At 46.2% G+C, this 17,275-nt stretch overlaps 1 protein-coding gene and 1 long non-coding RNA gene across 2 annotated transcripts in view; both read left to right on the top strand.

Annotated features, from left to right (window-relative positions):
* LOC120834350 (titin) overlaps window positions 1–11,689 on the top strand; it is a 164,468-nt gene extending 152,779 nt beyond the window's left edge. Inside the window, 12 exon segments of the mRNA XM_078091003.1 lie at window positions 65–649; window positions 734–1,036; window positions 1,232–1,531; window positions 1,671–2,246; window positions 2,329–2,634; window positions 2,754–3,359; window positions 3,459–8,512; window positions 8,609–8,765; window positions 8,868–9,133; window positions 9,222–9,375; window positions 9,566–9,826; window positions 10,425–11,689. Coding sequence (XP_077947129.1) covers window positions 65–649; window positions 734–1,036; window positions 1,232–1,531; window positions 1,671–2,246; window positions 2,329–2,634; window positions 2,754–3,359; window positions 3,459–8,512; window positions 8,609–8,765; window positions 8,868–9,133; window positions 9,222–9,375; window positions 9,566–9,826; window positions 10,425–10,717 — 8,861 coding nt within the window. The 3' untranslated portion in view covers window positions 10,718–11,689.
* Window positions 11,690–13,505: 1,816 nt separating this feature from the next.
* Window positions 13,506–14,611, top strand: LOC144388808 (uncharacterized). Its single transcript, XR_013453069.1, has 2 exons — window positions 13,506–13,643; window positions 14,516–14,611. It is a non-coding gene; the product is annotated as an uncharacterized LOC144388808 (long non-coding RNA).
* Window positions 14,612–17,275: the final 2,664 nt, after the last annotated feature.

Here is a 17,275-nt window from a genome sequence, read left to right as displayed (position 1 = left end):
ACTGCTGTCTTTTGTACTTCAACATCACAGAGAATTAACTTTTATATCTGTCAATATCCTCCAGAATCTCCTGACTACGACCTAGAGCTGAAATACAAAGATGTGTACGTTGTACGCCACGGAGGTGTGGTTAGACTCTCCGTGCCCATCAAGGGTAAACCTCATCCATCCTGCAAATGGTCCAAGGATAGCAGTGCAGTCTCCACCAAGGCCATGATTGCCTCAACGGAGGACGCGAGTGAGTTAGTGATTAAGGGAGCCGAAAGGAGTGATTCTGGAGTGTACGAGCTCCTGTTGGAGAATAGGGTTGGCAAGAAAAAGGCCCAAATCAAGGTGAAGGTCATTGGCCGCCCATGTGCTCCGGAGGGACCAATGGTCTTTGAGGAAATTCAGGCCAACTCTGTCAAGGTCACCTGGAAGATGCCCGCAGACAACGGTGGCTCAGAGATTCTGGGTTACATCGTAGAAAGACGCGAGGCGGCCAGAAATGCCTGGTACACTGTGGACTCTAGAGTGACCGACACTCAGCTGGTCGTCAAGGGCCTGAAGGAGGGTACGGAGTACCACTTCAAGGTCACAGCCGAAAATTCCTTTGGTATCAGCGCCTCTCTGAAGTCAGAGCAGCCACTGGTACCCAAGACTCCTCTCTGTAAGTATTTCTCTTTGTCATTCTTAAGTTTCCTTTGATCAGTATTAGAGACTAAAAAAAACCCTCACCATTGTTTTAAACTAGCTCCCCCTGAGCCTATAAGCACCCAACCAGAGATCATGGACGTCACCAAGAGTTCAGTGGCGTTGGCCTGGTCCAGACCAAAGGAAGACGGTGGTTCTGCCATCACTGGCTACTTTGTTGAGTACAAGGTTGTGTCCGCTGAAACATGGTCCCGACACCAGACCAAGATCACTTCCAGCATGTTTACCCTGCCCGGACTTACCCCCGATGCAGAATACCAGTTCCGCATTGTTGCTGTCAACAACATCGGTGAGAGCGAGGCTGGTCTTGTGTCTGACCCGGTCACATGCAAGGATCCATTTGGTGAGTCTCCACTTAATTAAAAGCTTTGCTACAGTTAATGGGACTTTCTCCAATCAATGAGTTAATCAAGTAGACCTATACTGTCACTCTTTCACTTTCGCTCAGAACGTTTTTAAAAAACAGCATCAGAATAAAAAGGCAAATTGTTTTTTGATGTCATTCAGTCACGAAATTGAATTGTTTCTTTCCTTCCAGACAAACCAAGTCAACCAGGCGAAATTGACACAGTGAACGTGACAAAGAACTTCATCACCATCCGCTGGCAAGCTCCAGAGTGCGATGGTGGAAAGGAGGTCATGGGCTACTGGGTGGAGTACAGGAAGTCCATTGAGAGTAACTGGAAGAAGTCCAACAAGCAGAGGCTGAAAGAAAAAGAGTTTACCGTGCCTGGACTGGCTGAAGCAACAGAGTACGAATTCAGAGTGTTTGCTGAGAATGAGACCGGAATGAGTAGACCTCGTAGGACTGCCACGTGCATCAAGACCAAACTGAGTGGTGAGTACACTGAAGTATACTGGGGGGATCTTTTTGTAAGCATTTCCCCAACCTGCTCTTCTAAAGTAACCGTTACTATGAGACATTACAAAATGTAGCACACTTTCCCCAAATATTCATTCTGGTTTTGTATGTGCAGTTGAAACTAAACCAGGCCTGAGAAAGGAAATGGATGAAGTGACTGCCAAGCTTGGCCAACCTGCCGTCATGAAGTGCCAGATTATTGGCAGACCTCTCCCCGATATCAAGTGGTACCATGCCGGCAAGGAGATTGTTGAGTCCCGCAAGTATGAGATGAGCTCCGACGGCCGCAACCACTCGCTTTCCATTATGACGGACCAGCAGGAAGATGAGGGTGAGTACACCTGCAAGGCCATCAACGACGCCGGAGAAGCCGAGACCACGGGCCCTCTGGTGCTGGAGGCTGCTGCATCCTTTCACCCTGATTACCCGCTAAAGGAAACCTACTTCGCCGGCCTGGGGTCCACTTTGCGTATCCATGCCGTCTACATTGGCCGTCCAGAGCCAAAGATCATGTGGCTGCATGGAGCAAAGACCCTGGAGAACACAGAGGACCTCAGCATCGAGACCACTGAATATTACACACACCTGGTGATCAAGAATGTGCAGCGCAGAATTCACGGCGGGAAATACAGGATCAGACTGCACAACCACTTTGGCAGAGCTGACGCCGCATTCAATGTCGAGATTTACGGTATGTTGGTGTCCATTAATTGAAGTACGTGCCTAAGAGTGATAGAGTGATAGATTTATAAATTACACAATACTGTTTCCAGACAAACCTGAGATGCCTCAGGGTCCCATTGTGCTGGATGCTCTCTTGAAGAACTCCGTCATAATCAGCTGGAAGGCCCCGCAGGACGACGGTGGCTGCATGATCACCAACTACATTGTGGAGAAACGGGAGGACAAGGACTGCACTGAGTGGGAACTAGTGTCGTCATCCATTAACGGCATATCTTGCCGCGTACCCAACCTCGTTGACAGCGCAGGGTACTTCTTCCGTGTGTACGCCCAGAATCGCTATGGCAACAGTGAACCACTGGAACTTGCGTCCCCAATCCTTATCAAGAGCCAGCCTGGTAAATAAATGCTTCAGAATACTTTATAATGTCATGTTTCACAATGTGAGATCAAAGACAATTTTAAAAGATGCAAACGTTTTGACAATGGTTTGTGATTTCTATATTCCGGTACACAGAGAAACCATCACCACCTCTGTCACCAGTTGTTTCTGGAATCACCAAAGACTCCTGTGTGGTTTCCTGGAAGCCTCCACTTAGCGATGGCGGGTCCAAGATCAAGAGCTACTGCCTTGAGAAGAAGCACAAGATGGACAAGAAGGAATGGAGCAGTTGGACTCCGGTAACCACTGATGAGATCAAACAGACGGTGATCTCCGTCAAGCATCTGACCGAAGGTGCCGAGTGCATCTTCCGTGTAAAGTGTGAGAACCTTGGTGGACAGAGCAACTACAGTGAGGAGACTGCTCCTATTGTTCCAGCCACAGCTTTAGAGATTCGTGCTCCTGCTTTTAAAGAGGAGCTGAGGAACATGAGCGTCAAGTACAAGAGCAAGGCTACCCTCGTCTGCAAGATCATAGGGCAGCCGAAGCCTGTGATTAAATGGTTTAGACGAGGAAAGGAGATTCCCTCTGATGGCAAGAAGATTAAGATACAAGAGTTCAAGGGAGGCTACCACCAGTTGGTCATCACTGAGGCTGATGAGGAAGACTCCACTGTGTACCAGATCAGAGCCACCAATCAGGGAGGTTCCATTTGTGCTACAGTCTCTCTGGATGTGGAAGGTAAGCACAAAGATACCCACCTTTTCCAACTAAATCTTTTCTAATACTGAAATGTGAAACCAATACATATCAAACTCAAACAATTTCTCTCATTTCCAGTCCCTGCCAAGATTCACCTCCCGAAGAACCTGAAGGACAAAGAAGCCATCCCTGCCCTGCGTGGAGAGCTGATCAACATCAAGATTCCTTTCAGTGGCAAACCAGATCCTGTCATCACATGGCAGAAGGGACAAGATCTTATTGACAGCAATGGCCACTACCAGGTCATTGTCACCAGATCGTTTACCTCTTTGGTGTTTACCAATGGAGTCGAGAAGAAGGATGCCGGTTTCTACATTGTCTGCGCCAAGAACAGATTCGGCATTGACCAGCAAACGGTCGAGCTGGACGTAGCCGACGTTCCCGATCCTCCGCGTGGAGTCCAAGCCAGTGACGTCTCCAGAGACTCGGTCACGCTGAACTGGGTGGCCCCGGCCAACGACGGAGGCAGCAGGGTCATTAGCTACATCATTGAGAAGTGCCCCACCACTGCCGAGCGGTGGGAGCGTGTTGCCCAGTCCCGTGACACCCACTATACAGTGATCAATCTCTTTGGAGGTACCAGCTATCAGTTCAGAATTATCGCCGAGAATAAATTTGGACAAAGTGCTCCATCTGAGTCCAGTGGACCAGTGATGACCAAAGAGGACAAATCAAGAGTTCTGCTCTATGATAGGGAGGTTGACGACAGTGGCCACGTCCCCAGGGGCAAGGTTCACTCTGAGGCCAAGAACATGCACAACAAATATGCCATTGCAGAGGAATTGGGCAGAGGTCAGTTTGCCATTGTCCACCGCTGTGTTAACATTAGCTCTGAGAAGACCTACATGGCTAAATTCTTCAAGGTGAGAGGCGCCGATCAAGCAATTGTCAAGAAGGAAATCGCCACATTGAATCTTGCCAAACATACCAACTACCTTCTCCTCCACGAGTCTTTCGAAAGCCCTGAGGAGCTGGTGATGATCTATGACTTTATCTCTGGCGTTGACATTTTCGAGCGCCTCAACACAGCTGATTTTGAGCTTAATGAGCGGGAGATTACTAATTACATCAGGCAGATCTGCTCAGCGCTTGAGTTTCTGCATGCTGAGAGCTTTGGTCACTTTGATATCAGACCAGAAAACATTGTGTACACAACTAGAACCAGCTGTAATGTAAAGATTATTGAGTTGGGCCAGTCCAGACACCTGACTCCTGGAGACCAAATAAAGATCCAGTATACCACTGCAGAGTATGCTGCCCCTGAGATCCACCAGTCTGACATGGTTAGCACCGTTACTGACATGTGGTCGGTTGGTGTCCTCGCCTATGTGCTCCTCAGTGGACTGAATCCATTCACAGCTGAGACCAACCAACAGATGATTGACAACATCTCAAACGCTGCTTATAGCTACGACGATGAGTCCTTCAAGCAGGTCAGTGTTGATGCATTAGACTTTACCGATCGCTTGATGACAAAGGAACGAAAGCATCGTATGTCTGCTGCTGAGGCTCTGGCACATGCGTGGTTAACCAAACCCGCAGAGGAGATCAGCACCAGGGCCATCCAGACCGTAAGACACAAGAGGTACTACCAGACAATGGTGAGGAAAGAGTGGAAAACTGTTGTCTCTGCAGCTCGCTTGGCCAGCGGAGGCTCCATCAGGTCCCAGCGTGGCGTCTTCGTCTCCAAGGTGAAGATCGCGCCGTTTGAACACGGTCCTGTTGGAGGCCAGGTCGGTCATGTAGTGGGGAATGAGGGAGACATTGTGAAATTCATCTGCAACATTGAAAACTACGATAGCACGACTGAAGTGACCTGGTACTGTGGCGTCAGGCAGCTTGAGGCTGGTGACAAGTATGAAACCGAGTATGAGGATGGCCTGGCTGTGATCACCATCAACAAGGTCACAAGAGCAGATGACGGCACGTACAGATGTAAGGTCGTAAATGAGTATGGTGAGGATAGTGCTTATGCAGAGCTGTTCGTCAACGGCGTTAGATCTTACCGTGATTTCTTCACCACCCGAGTCGTCAAAAAGACAAAGCGCAGAGTCGACACTGCCAGAATGCTTCAGAAGCCACCGGAGTTCACCCTTCCTCTGGTCAATCGCACATCCTACATTGGTGAGGATGTGCGCTTTAGCGTAACCATCACCGTTCACCCTGAACCGCGTGTCGTCTGGCACAAATCCGGACAGAAGCTCATCCCTGGAGAAGATGACAAAAAATACACTTTCATCAGCGACAAGGGTCTGTACCAAATGATTATCCACAAACTTGAGAATGAGGATGATGCAGAGTACAGCGTTGTGGCCCGTAACAGGTTTGGGGACGACAGCTGCAAGGCCCGCCTTACCGTTGTTCCTCGACCTAAACCGGCAGACCTCACCCTGAGGCCCATGTTCAAACGTCTGCTCGCAAATGTCGAGTGCAGAGAGGGCCAGAATGTACGCTTTGAGATTAGAGTATCGGGCCATCCTGTCCTGAAGTGGGAGAAGGATGGCATGCCTTTAGCCTTCGGACCATCTATTGAGGTTGTGCACGAGGGTCTGGATTACTTTATCCTTCATGTGAGAGATACTCTCTCCGAGGACTCTGGTGTGTACAGAGTGACTGCGACCAATTCGGCTGGATCTGCTAGTTGCCAGGCAACACTCAAAGTAGAACGGGTCACCCATGTGAAGAAGGAATATGAGCCCAGTGAAAAGGAGAAGAAGTTAATGGCTGGGAAGATGGAGTTAGATAAGAAGGTTCGTCTGTCACAGATTTTGGCCGACACCGTTTTCATACCTTTACCACCGGCAGCAGTGCAAGCTGTCAGGGAGGCAGCCACCATGTTCAAACCCGCTGTGACGACTAAGAAGGGCGAGAAGACCGAGGCTGAGATACAGAAAGAAAAACAGGAGAAGAAGAAACGGGCTGATGAGAAGAGGCTGCGTATGCCCTATGACGTGCCGCCTCCTCGGGTCATGAACCCAGCGGCTCTTGAGGAGGATATAGAAATAAAACACTTCCAGCCACTCTCTGACATGAAATGGTACAAGACACTGCGGGATCAGTACGAGTTCCCTGAGCCTATGGATAAAATCAAGCAGAAGAGAATGAAGCGTATCCGCCTCTCCAGGTGGGAGCAGTTCTACGAGGTGCCCATCCGGATTAAGGACCACTATAAGCCTAAATGGCGCATCTCGCTCTTGACTCAGGATGACTTGGAGACTGTGAGGCCTGCAAGGCATCGCACCCCTTCCCCTGAGATGGAGGCCTACCACAGGATCAGGAGGAGGTCCCTGGGCGACCTGTCGGACGAGGAGCTACTGCTTCCTGTGAATGAATACCTGTCCATGAAGAGAACTGAGGAGGAGAGGCTGCGTCTGGAGGAAGAGCTGGAGCTTGGTTTCTCGGCTTCTCCACCGAGGCACAGTCCTGTTCGCTTTGAACTGTCCGCCCTGCGTCCTTCCTCTCCGAGAAAGGTCTACAGTGATGACCCAGAGGAAGACAAAATCTACAGATATGACTCCTACCGGATTCCGTCTAAATACGATGCTGGCACAAGTTTTGTTGACCTCCGCCAGCGTCACGACAAAGCCACATACAAAGCTCCAAGACAGAATCAGAAGGTGTATGATGAGAGGGAGGAACAGGAGCTGCTGCGCCCACACACAACCGCTCAGAGAATGTCCGCTTACAAGAGTGAAATCAAGCGCATGGAGTTTGAGGAGAAGACTCGGACATTAAAAAAAGAATCAACCAACACTTTAGCAAAATTCTCTGAGGCCATTGAATCTGAGCACCTGACATCTTTCACCCGCGAATATGTTCCTAAACCAATCAAGAAGCTCCAAATACCTGAACCTGTCAGAAGAACTACGACCCCAGATCAGGCTGCCAAGACTGAAGTGACCGTTCCTGAGGTGGACTTTGCCTCCAGGTATGAGGAGAGAAAGCAGGCTCTAAGATTAGAGAGAAGATCGGTGGAGAGGACCATTAAGGTGGGGACACAGCCTCCATTCAGCCTTGACCACACCCCACGTATTACAATCAGGCTGCGATCTCATCGAGTACCTCACGGCTCCGTCACAAAATTCACCCTGAATATCCAGGCCAAACCAGAGCCTCAGGTCAAGTGGTTCCACAATGACAAAGAGATCCATCAGACCAGCAAATACCACATGACTAACATCAATGGGGTTCTGACTCTCAAGATCAGCAACTGTGAGACTGAAGACTCCGGCACTTACCGCGTGGTTTGCAAGAATGCCAAAGGGGAAACTTCTGACTATGCCACATTGGATGTAGCAGGAGCAGAATATGCTGCCTTCTCTTCATTCCGCAAAGACGAGGAGCCTCCATCCTCCCACTTGCCAGAAATGACCAGAACAGAGGTTTATCACGTCTCCTCCTCTCAGACAATGGTTAAGGAAAGTTCTACTGAAACTTTGAAAAAGTCCACCACCGTTGTTGAAAAGTCTAGTGTTCCTGCCAAGATCCTGAGCAAGCCCCAATCCCTGACTGTGGAGGAGGGAAGTCTCGCCAGGTTTGAGTGCGATGTGGATGGCGAGCCAGCACCTTCTATCACCTGGCTGCACGAAGGAGAAGTTATTGGTTCCTCTGTCCGACATCACATTGTCTCCACTCAGTACAACTCTTCTTTCGAGATCTCAGCTGTTGAGGCGTCAGATGAAGGCAGCTACACTCTGCTGGTGGAAAATGCCGGAGGCAAACAAGAGACCCAATTCTCTCTGGCCATTCGCAAGTCTGAGTCCATGGAGAAGGTGGTCGCCCCTCCCAGGATCACCTCCCCAGAGGCAAAGTCGCCTCTTACAAAGTCCCCTGAACCGGTGAAATCTCCTCTAAGGGTCAAGTCTCCCGAACCAATTAAGTCACCTCAGAGAATCAAGTCACCGGTCTCACCAAAGTCCCCAACTCCCAAATCCCCAACTCCAACCGAGAAGGAATGGTGCACTTCTCCAATCAAGTCACCAAAGAGCGTGATGTCACCAACTCTCGAGACGAAGCTGTCCTTCTCCGTCGGGCTAAGCGACGTCACTGCCGCCTCCAACTCCATCGTCAAGCTCTCTGTGAAGGTGACAGGAGATTCCAAACCCACCATCTCATGGATGAAGGATGGAGAGGTAACTGATTATAACCATTTAAAATGTTCTACTGTTCATATACAAAAGTGTCATTTGAGTTGGTGAGTAACTGAATCATATTGTCACGATTTACAGGCTTTGTCTCAGGGAGGAAAGTATGACATTTTTGAGAAGCATGGCTCAGCTTATCTGGAGATCTATGAAATGGAGGTCTCTGATAGCGGGCTGTACAAGTGCACCGCCAGCAATGGTGCTAGAGTAGTGTCGACCAGCTGCACAGTCACTGTACAAGGTAGGAACACACTTGCTGGTGGAAGCAAGTAGCCCGAATAAACCCTGCAGCTTAAAGCATTCTGATTGTTTCCTAACGCTTCCATTTATTTCCCCTCTTCAGGCTCAAAAAGCTGCAACACCAAAGCGGAAGTCTCAGAGGAAGTCATGAAACAGGAAATAGTCCACGATGAGGTCCTGTCCGCTGTGGAGGAGGCGAAGGTCCATTGTCCATTTGATAGGACGGTCGTGTCCGAGCAGTCGGACGCGCCACAGATCCTGGTTCGGCCCAGATCCCAGAACGTCAACGAGGGCCAACGAGTCAAATTCACGTGTGAACTTGTAGGAGATCCTTCCCCCAAGGTGGAGTGGTTAAAAGACAACATGACGGTGAGTAGTCTACTGAAAGTAATTTGTGGTCTATTTATTGGGTAAATTTATTTAAAGAGAAATAGTGAACACAACTTTCTCTTTGCAGATATCTGTGTCGTCCAACGTGAGACTGAGCACGTCCCTGGCTGTGCACACTCTGGAGATCTGTGAAGCCACGGTGGCAGACAGTGGGAAATACACCATAAAAGCCACCAATCAGTTCGGGCAGTGCTCCGCGACGTCCTCTCTCAGCGTAACCAGTGAGTTTCTGCTGCGTCTAAACTAACACGGTTACACACTCTGTGTCTAACATGTCGTCTGCCCTACACCAAAGAAACCCTTAACATTCCACTCAAAGGACAGAGCTTGAGCCCCCTAGCTTTCGATCCGCCCGTGAACTCGTGGACATTGTGATGTGAGAAATGTGTTTGTCCTTTTGCATCCTTGCAGCTCTTGTTGAAGAACCAACACAAATGCTAATTGTGGAACAAAGAGTTTCTGCTGCAAGTATGCAGGAAAGTATATCGAACTCTTCCGTTCTGACGGGGGCGGCCGAGTATTCGTATCAAAGCATGTCTGCGTCTAGCATGTCGGCCATGACGGCTGAGTCAGTGGTGTCCATGAGCTCCAGCAGCCACGTCATGGAAATGTCTGCTCACTCGCATGCCGATGTCTCCTCCTCCTCCTCCTCCTCACTGAGGCTCAAACGAGGTGAGATGCTTCCATGTGTATGGTTACTTTGATTCGAAATAACAGGATGTAGAGATGTTTGTGAGTAAAGAGGTGATAATGAGTCCTGCTCATTTAACAATAAGGCTCATATCATCAACTGGATTCTGAAACTTTTGCATCAAGGGTTCCAGTCATAAAAAATAAATGTTTGTAATATTTTAAAAATAAATATTCAGTGATGGTTATGAAGAATTATAAACAATAAGCAATGCTAATGTAGTAGGTTATTGACTCATTCCATAAGATGGGACTCAGTGAACATGAAGTTATGATAACAGTTAAGAAACTGGTCAAACAAACAAACCAAAAAAAAGGCCGCCAGAAAGATTTTTTTTTTCTCCAGTTATCCAAATGCCACCAAATTTGCAGGTGATGATGAGAAAATTACTCTTATTATTCTTATGATTCATTACATGTTAAATTATAGTGTTCAACAGTAAGATAACCGATAAGACTGCATTAAAGACAGTTAATAATAAGGTTAATAATTATCTTTTTCTTATGATTATTTTAATTAAGCTCTTGTTCACACATTTGAATTCTTGACCTCTGACCTCATCCTCCTCCTCGTCTCCAGGCGCCCCCCCGAAGATTGAGAACCTCCCGCGGGACGTCAGCACCGAGCCGGGCCAGCCCCTGAGCGTGGCTGGGGTTTTCTCTGGAGATCCCGCACCTTCGGTCCAGTGGGTCCGCTCGGGGCAGCCCCTCCCTGACAGGGACGGCCGGTGCCGTGTCGAGACCGGCACCGACCTCTCCACCCTGGTGATCTCTGCGGTGAAGGAGGCCGACGGCGGCGCCTACACCCTTCGGCTCTCCAACGAGCTCGGCTCTGCCTCCGCCACTGTCAATGTGCACGTCCGCTCCATGTGAAGAAAAAAAAAGAATTTATTATTCCCCCCCAGTTTTTCTCCCTCAACCAGAACCTTTTATTTAGTGAATTAGCAACGATAACCTACATAGTAAAGCTCTGGATTCCTGTTCTTGTAAATATGAACTATTTTTGCACCAAACTTGACATTAATTTATGCCAAACTAGACTCAAGTCTAATGTTGTTATAAAATGTGTTATATTGGACAATTAAGGCTTTTAAAAGATTTTTAAACAACTTTTCTGACATGTACATAATGTATATAGCCGAATTGAACGGTTATGGGAAATGTATGCATTGTTATTTATGACAATAATATATGAACTGAAACTAAGTGAAACTAAGTGTAGTTTGACGGGAGAAAGTTCCTCAAGGAATGAATACCCCGTCAGACGGAGAAACTAAACTGCGCCTCAACCACACGTTGAAGTCTGAAGCTGCCTCGGCGGGTCGAGAGGCTCCCCGACGACGTTACACCACGACAAAGGTCCCCACGCGCTCCCCCGCGAGCGGCACACATATTTATTAAACTTTCCTACGAGTCGCACCGCTAGTGTTAAGGCCCCAGGCGCCGTTTGCGTACCCTCACGTTTAGCGGCGTCTAGAGCTCCAACCGACTGACGCCAGGACGGCGGCGGGGCGCGAGCGGCACAAGTCGCTTCGCCGCCGTCCAGCAGCGGGTTTATTTTAGTTTAAGGAGCACCGCTTCCTCCTGGCCATAATGAGTAAGAAGTGAAGAGGAAGCGGCGCTGCCTCTTGGAGGATGTCTAGCTAGCTAATCTTGAGTTTGTGTGTTCAGAGTGTTGTGTGTGTAGCTTTTAGTGGTTTCAGGGTAGTCTTTGTTCTCCACAGCGACACCATCTCCTGAGAGAAGACGAGAGGCCCTGCACTTTGATTTATCTGAATATCTGTACCTCATCCTCCTTGAGTTTAATGTATTTCTGATTTAATAAAGCATGATTTCAGCACCATTCACCTTCTCCCCTTATCCTTCTGTGTTCTACTCCTTAAATGTGTGGGTCGATCAGAAGAACCAAGGCTCAGCTCCCTTCTCTCTTTGTCCAAGCCGAAAGAATCAACTGGCTCGAGTTTCAAAATTCCCAAAAATATTTCATATTTACATGAATACAATTACAAAGTGAAATGCGATAAGAGTTTTCTTTTTCTTCATGTCCCTTACTCACGTATCTGTCCATGCTCGATTCTGTCCCCGTTGATTTAAAAACGGAGCATGGAAGCTGAACATGGCGTTAGCGCGTAGCTAACTAGCTAGCTAAACGTCCGGGCTGCTCGTGGTTGCTCTTGTTATGTTGTTAAAACGGCGCCTCTCGAGACTCGATCCAGCCCCAGGAGCGCCGCGTAGGGCGGCAAAGGGCCCTAAGCTGAATGTAATTCAGGACTCTAAAATTATATTTGCTGCGGCGCGATGCTCCCCATCGTCCTGCAGACACCCGTATCCCGAACTGTACAATACATCCTCGTACCTTTATTGCGACCGGTCCGGGAAAGATCTCGCACTTTTAACAAACAGCATACAGCCATATATGTTAAAATATGTGAGCAGGCATCTTGTAAGTCATTTCCACACCATCTTCAAACTACGAACCTGCAAAATGTTTTTATATTTTATCTTGACCTGCTGCCAGGATCTTTTTTGTCCAGTCTTGTTTGTTCTGTATGAACATTAATTGTAGAAAGATATTTTGTTCTAAAACATATTCTCGCATCGTGAATAAGTGTTTGAAATTAGTCTTTTGAGTAAATTTCCAGAGGAACATTAATTCCCTCTGCTCACTTTTAAGGCAAAGTAGGCAAAATAATAATACATTTTATGTGTATAGTGCTTTACATGTTAGGCTACTCAAAGACACTTTACAGTAAAACCAGCACATTTAGCACACAAACACAGCAATAAACCAACACATAAAACCAGAGGTCTTCAACAGGGGGTCCGCGGAGGTACTGCAGGGGGGTCGCGAAATTTTTGGTTGATGAGACAATTTTTTTTCTACAAATTTAAATGTCTTCAGAATCAGAATTGTATTTATTGTCTTTATTGTTACACATTAACATAAATCCAACATATTGTAGCGAATGGATAAATTAATGGAGAAGCTGGGCACCGGTTCATTCAAAGCTCCTTTCATGCTGATACGACAGCACAGGCACCAGCCAATCAGATCACGTTCATGCTCACGTAAAAGCGCAAAGCTCAAAAATAAAAGATGGCGGACGAAACTCTGTAGAATAGGGGGTCCCTGCTCCATCAGTTTGGGGGTCCTTGGCCTGAAAAACGTTGAAGACCCCTGCATAAAACAATCATTAAAAGCAATTCAAAATCCTTCCGCATTCAGTCGGATCGCGATTGTCTGCCAGGCTTTTTCTGTTTAATTACAGCTGCCGTATTCCCTTATATGCTTCACCTCCTCATAAGTTTCTATAATTAGTTATAAAATATACTGCGCACGTCTTCTCCATTTCTGCATCAGTAAATCTGTGATGGATACCGTGGTCTACTTACGTCTGTTCAACCGTGAAACATCAACGTGCCAAAAAACGTCAATTTATTGATAAATGTGTCATGTTGTAAGTAAGGTTGAAAGAGAGACGATATTAACATTAAGATTTTCATAATAACTAATGAACTGGTCGGCGAAATTTGACATGATTTCAATGTATTTAATATTTCACTTAAAATGTTATAAATCTGAAACTACGGACTATGTGCTGTTAAAAAGATGTTTTTTTGACATAGTAATGCAGGTAGTTTGAAACACTTCTGTTAAACACGTAACTCTGCTCACATCTGTAACTAGTTCTTAGACGCTTGCAGAGCTTCGACCGAATGCAGCACGAGGCGAAGTTTCTACGGGAACAGAGCGACATGAACGGGTTGATAGAACCACGACTACCGGCTCCAATGCTCCGTAAGTACGGGAGTGTTTGAATGAAGCACACCTGGAACTATAACCAGTTGTGTTACATGTGGTGCCAACTCAAAGCTGTTAGCCAGGTAGTTTGCTAGTTAGCATAACGTTAGCTTGTATGCATGCTAGCGTTCAGCGTGATGAATATTTTCCGTGTGTTTTGTTTTGCGATTGCGTGGTTGTTGTACCCATTTAATGAACCAGAGGGACCTTTTACACACAAGGGTTCTGAGACATCTATAAATGAGGGTTCTAACACACCCGGTACTGTTATGTTATATATATTTTTTTAAATCACAGCGATTTATTCGCTCGTTTCGCTTGTTTGCTTCCCACGCGTCCTGTCCTTTGATTCATACGCGAATGAAGCGGCATTACGTTACAGGTCATTTAGCTGACGCTTTTATCCAAAGTGACTTATGTCACAGGCCGGCTCATAGCCTGTGGCAAAAATGTGGGGACACGAACAAAAGGTATAGGCCAATCAAAAAGGTTTTCTTTATTGTAAACCAAAACTATTAACTTTAAACAAAGAAAAAGGAATGAGGTGTGAAAATGTCATAATGTAAGGTAAAGTGCAGGGATGCGGGAATCTGTGTGTGTAAAACTACAAAGGAACAAACAAAACAGGATCATACCTGGAGGAGCAGAGAGACAGAGCACGGTTAGTGAAGCAGTTTACATGAACCTTAGGCGAAAATTCAGTCAGGAAGACTGGACGTTCCCTGGGGGCCTCCTCTCTCCCTGGGGGCGCACGGCCAGCTGATTAGGGGCGGGGGCGGGTAGTATCAGACGTGGGTGTCGTTACCGTAAACCAATCGCATTGGGGCAGGCAAACGTTAAAAAACTGTTCTCTTCTCTTTTGCCGTCAGTTGTCATTTCAGCACGCCCCAAAGGTGACCCGCCACCACCCCCAAAGGTGACCCGCCACCACCCCTGACACCTCCAATCTACAGCAGAACCTGGCATAGCAGGAGGGTTATGCAACTTGGGCTCTACCACCACCACCACCACCACCAGTGTCTGGACTCCCAAGGGGGGGATATGCCTCGTCTCGGCTCGAGATCCCGGCCCCGGGTCTATTCTGCGGCAGGATGGAGTCCAAGCCCCAAACAACTTGCAATATCATATTATACCTGTTATAATAAAGTATTGTTCAGATTTCAACAAGTCTCTCCGGATTGAAATACCCTGAGCCCAGGTGGCTCCAATCACCAACCACCCTCCTCTGCCTGCAGTAGGAACCGCCCCTGCCAGGAGAGGAGGGGCCATGACACTTACATTACATTTTGAACCCACAGTTTTTACATTTGTTGGATTCGCCAACCTTGCGGTTCCCGGCACACCCTCTCTACTCCACGCACCACCGTCGACCTCACCTGCTTGCGCGAGTAATGCGCGGCGAAAATTTGCTTCGCTTTTGGTGTGAACATACCATTACACCGGGCTTACTACTCTCAATATTAGGATTATTTCTGTCATAGGATTTGAATGCACTGTACAGCTTTAAGTTGTTCATACTGTACATCCTAACTTCTCTGCTGGTTTCTCCCAGTTGAAGGTTTTTTGTTCTTCACTTTGGGGGGAGTTGTGATGGGATGCGATGTGATGCTTTTGGGACAGGATGTCGCATGCTTACAGACTCTCTTATTTTTGATTTTGGGCTGAACAAAATTTAAATGATTTGACTGGAATAAACACATTGACCAGAGGAATGTGCACGTGAGGGGGGTTCTGTGCAAACTGACTCCCTTTACACAAAGAATCATCAAGCTGATTTCAGGTATACTATCCCAATTCAAGTGACTCAGAGCCAGATCTGGTTACAGAATCTGAAAGTGAAGTGCCAAAGATTCATACAAATGGGCCACAAACACAGAATTCTTAATGAACTTGGCCATGTTGTTTCTGAACTTTTAATTTCATAGTTTAGTTTCATTATAGTTACATTATAATAAAGGCGTAACTTGTGATGAGTCTTTGCATCAAGTCTAAACGATCTACATTATACTGAAGTAATACACAACATTTTCAACAAGATCCCAGAAGACTTATATCACTTACAATGTTTTATCAACAACAATGTGCACCAACATACATAGATAAATATGTATTAATGAATATTAAACAGTAACGGAGCAGCAGAGCTTAGAAGACAAAGAGATGTCAGAAATAAAATGCTTAAAAGCAAGTGTGTTCCTAGATATAACCATGCTGAACATGGTTATATCTAAATGTGTCCTCTGCATTGATGGCTATGTGAGCTACAGGCCGTGACTTTAAAGGGACGATCCAGACCACTCACTAGAACCAGTTAGCAGGAAGCTAAATGTGAGCACACACACTTTAGATTTGGGATTAGTTAGATATGACGATAAGAGAAGTCCCGCTAAGCTGGTTGCATACTTAGTTAGCTAATCGCTAGCTAGCTATGTATGCTGTCTGTTATATTGCACATTGACCTCAAGGAGAAAATGTGATTCACTCTCAAGCTGAATATCTGATCACACAAAGTGTACTCCGATACTGTGAAGATTAAACATTCGGCTTCCAGAGCAAGACTAGAAAGGCTTGGATAGCTAAACCAGGGCTAGCTGACAACCGACTAGATGAACCAGAGCCAGCTAACCAGCTAAACCAACATATCTGCCTTCACACATGTGAAACATCTGTATGTACATCATTTGCATATCTAAAAACAGTACAAACGGTAGAAAATACAAAAATAAGAAAACAAATACATTTTAAAAAGTATGTTAAAATACACTAAAGGTAAAACAAAAGAATGATTATATGTATGTTGAGGTAAAGGAGAAACATGACCTGATACAGAAGTTGTGTGTGTAATATAATAAAATATTAAGTATAATATCTGTAATTGCACGTTTTAAGAATCAGTTAGAGCTTTGACACATATAACTTCAAAAGATCAACTTAGCATTTAAAAAAACCCATTTCAGAACATAAATATGAAAAGGCAGAAAATGCAACTTTTATTTTAGTCTTTTTTTTATTTTAGTCTATTTTATTTTCTCTTTCTTTTGTAAAATGTCAAGCCAAACTTTGATATTGTAGAAATCTGCATCTGAATGCATTCGTAAATAATCCCATTGTCAGGCGGGTGATGGAAGGCAGGACTCAAATGCAGAGGATTCAAAAAAAAGAGGTTTATTTAATAATTAACGAAAGTACTTCTTGGGCAAACGGTCCTTCAAGAAGGGGAGGGGAAATATAACAAACTCAAAATCACTCCGTCCGGAGGAAATAACCCGGTCTACAAAAACTAAGATCAAACAACAGGCAACAATAATCTTAACTTAATCTTGGCGTGATCGTGGCGAGAATGGCTTTGGCGAAGTCGATGGGAACGAAAACACTTCGGCACAAGACGAGGGAAGACGCTGACTAATAAACACATGAGGATAATGAGAAACAGGTGGACACAATCAGGGATCCGGGTAATTGGACAGGTGATACGAGAGGAAGGGCAAGCGATCTGAAACGAGAGGAGGGAACAGACTTTCAACATAAGACAGGAAATGACAAGACCAACACACCGGTGTTACACCCATACAATTATAAGTTTCATGGATCCACTTTTCAAAGAAGAGAATCACTTGTTTAGATTTTAA

The sequence above is a fragment of the Gasterosteus aculeatus genome, chromosome 16 (genome assembly GCF_964276395.1).
Source record: "Gasterosteus aculeatus chromosome 16, fGasAcu3.hap1.1, whole genome shotgun sequence".
Classification (NCBI taxonomy): domain Eukaryota; kingdom Metazoa; phylum Chordata; class Actinopteri; order Perciformes; family Gasterosteidae; genus Gasterosteus; species Gasterosteus aculeatus.
Note: the sequence above shows the minus strand (reverse complement) of the source record. Positions and strands in the feature narration are given on the sequence as shown.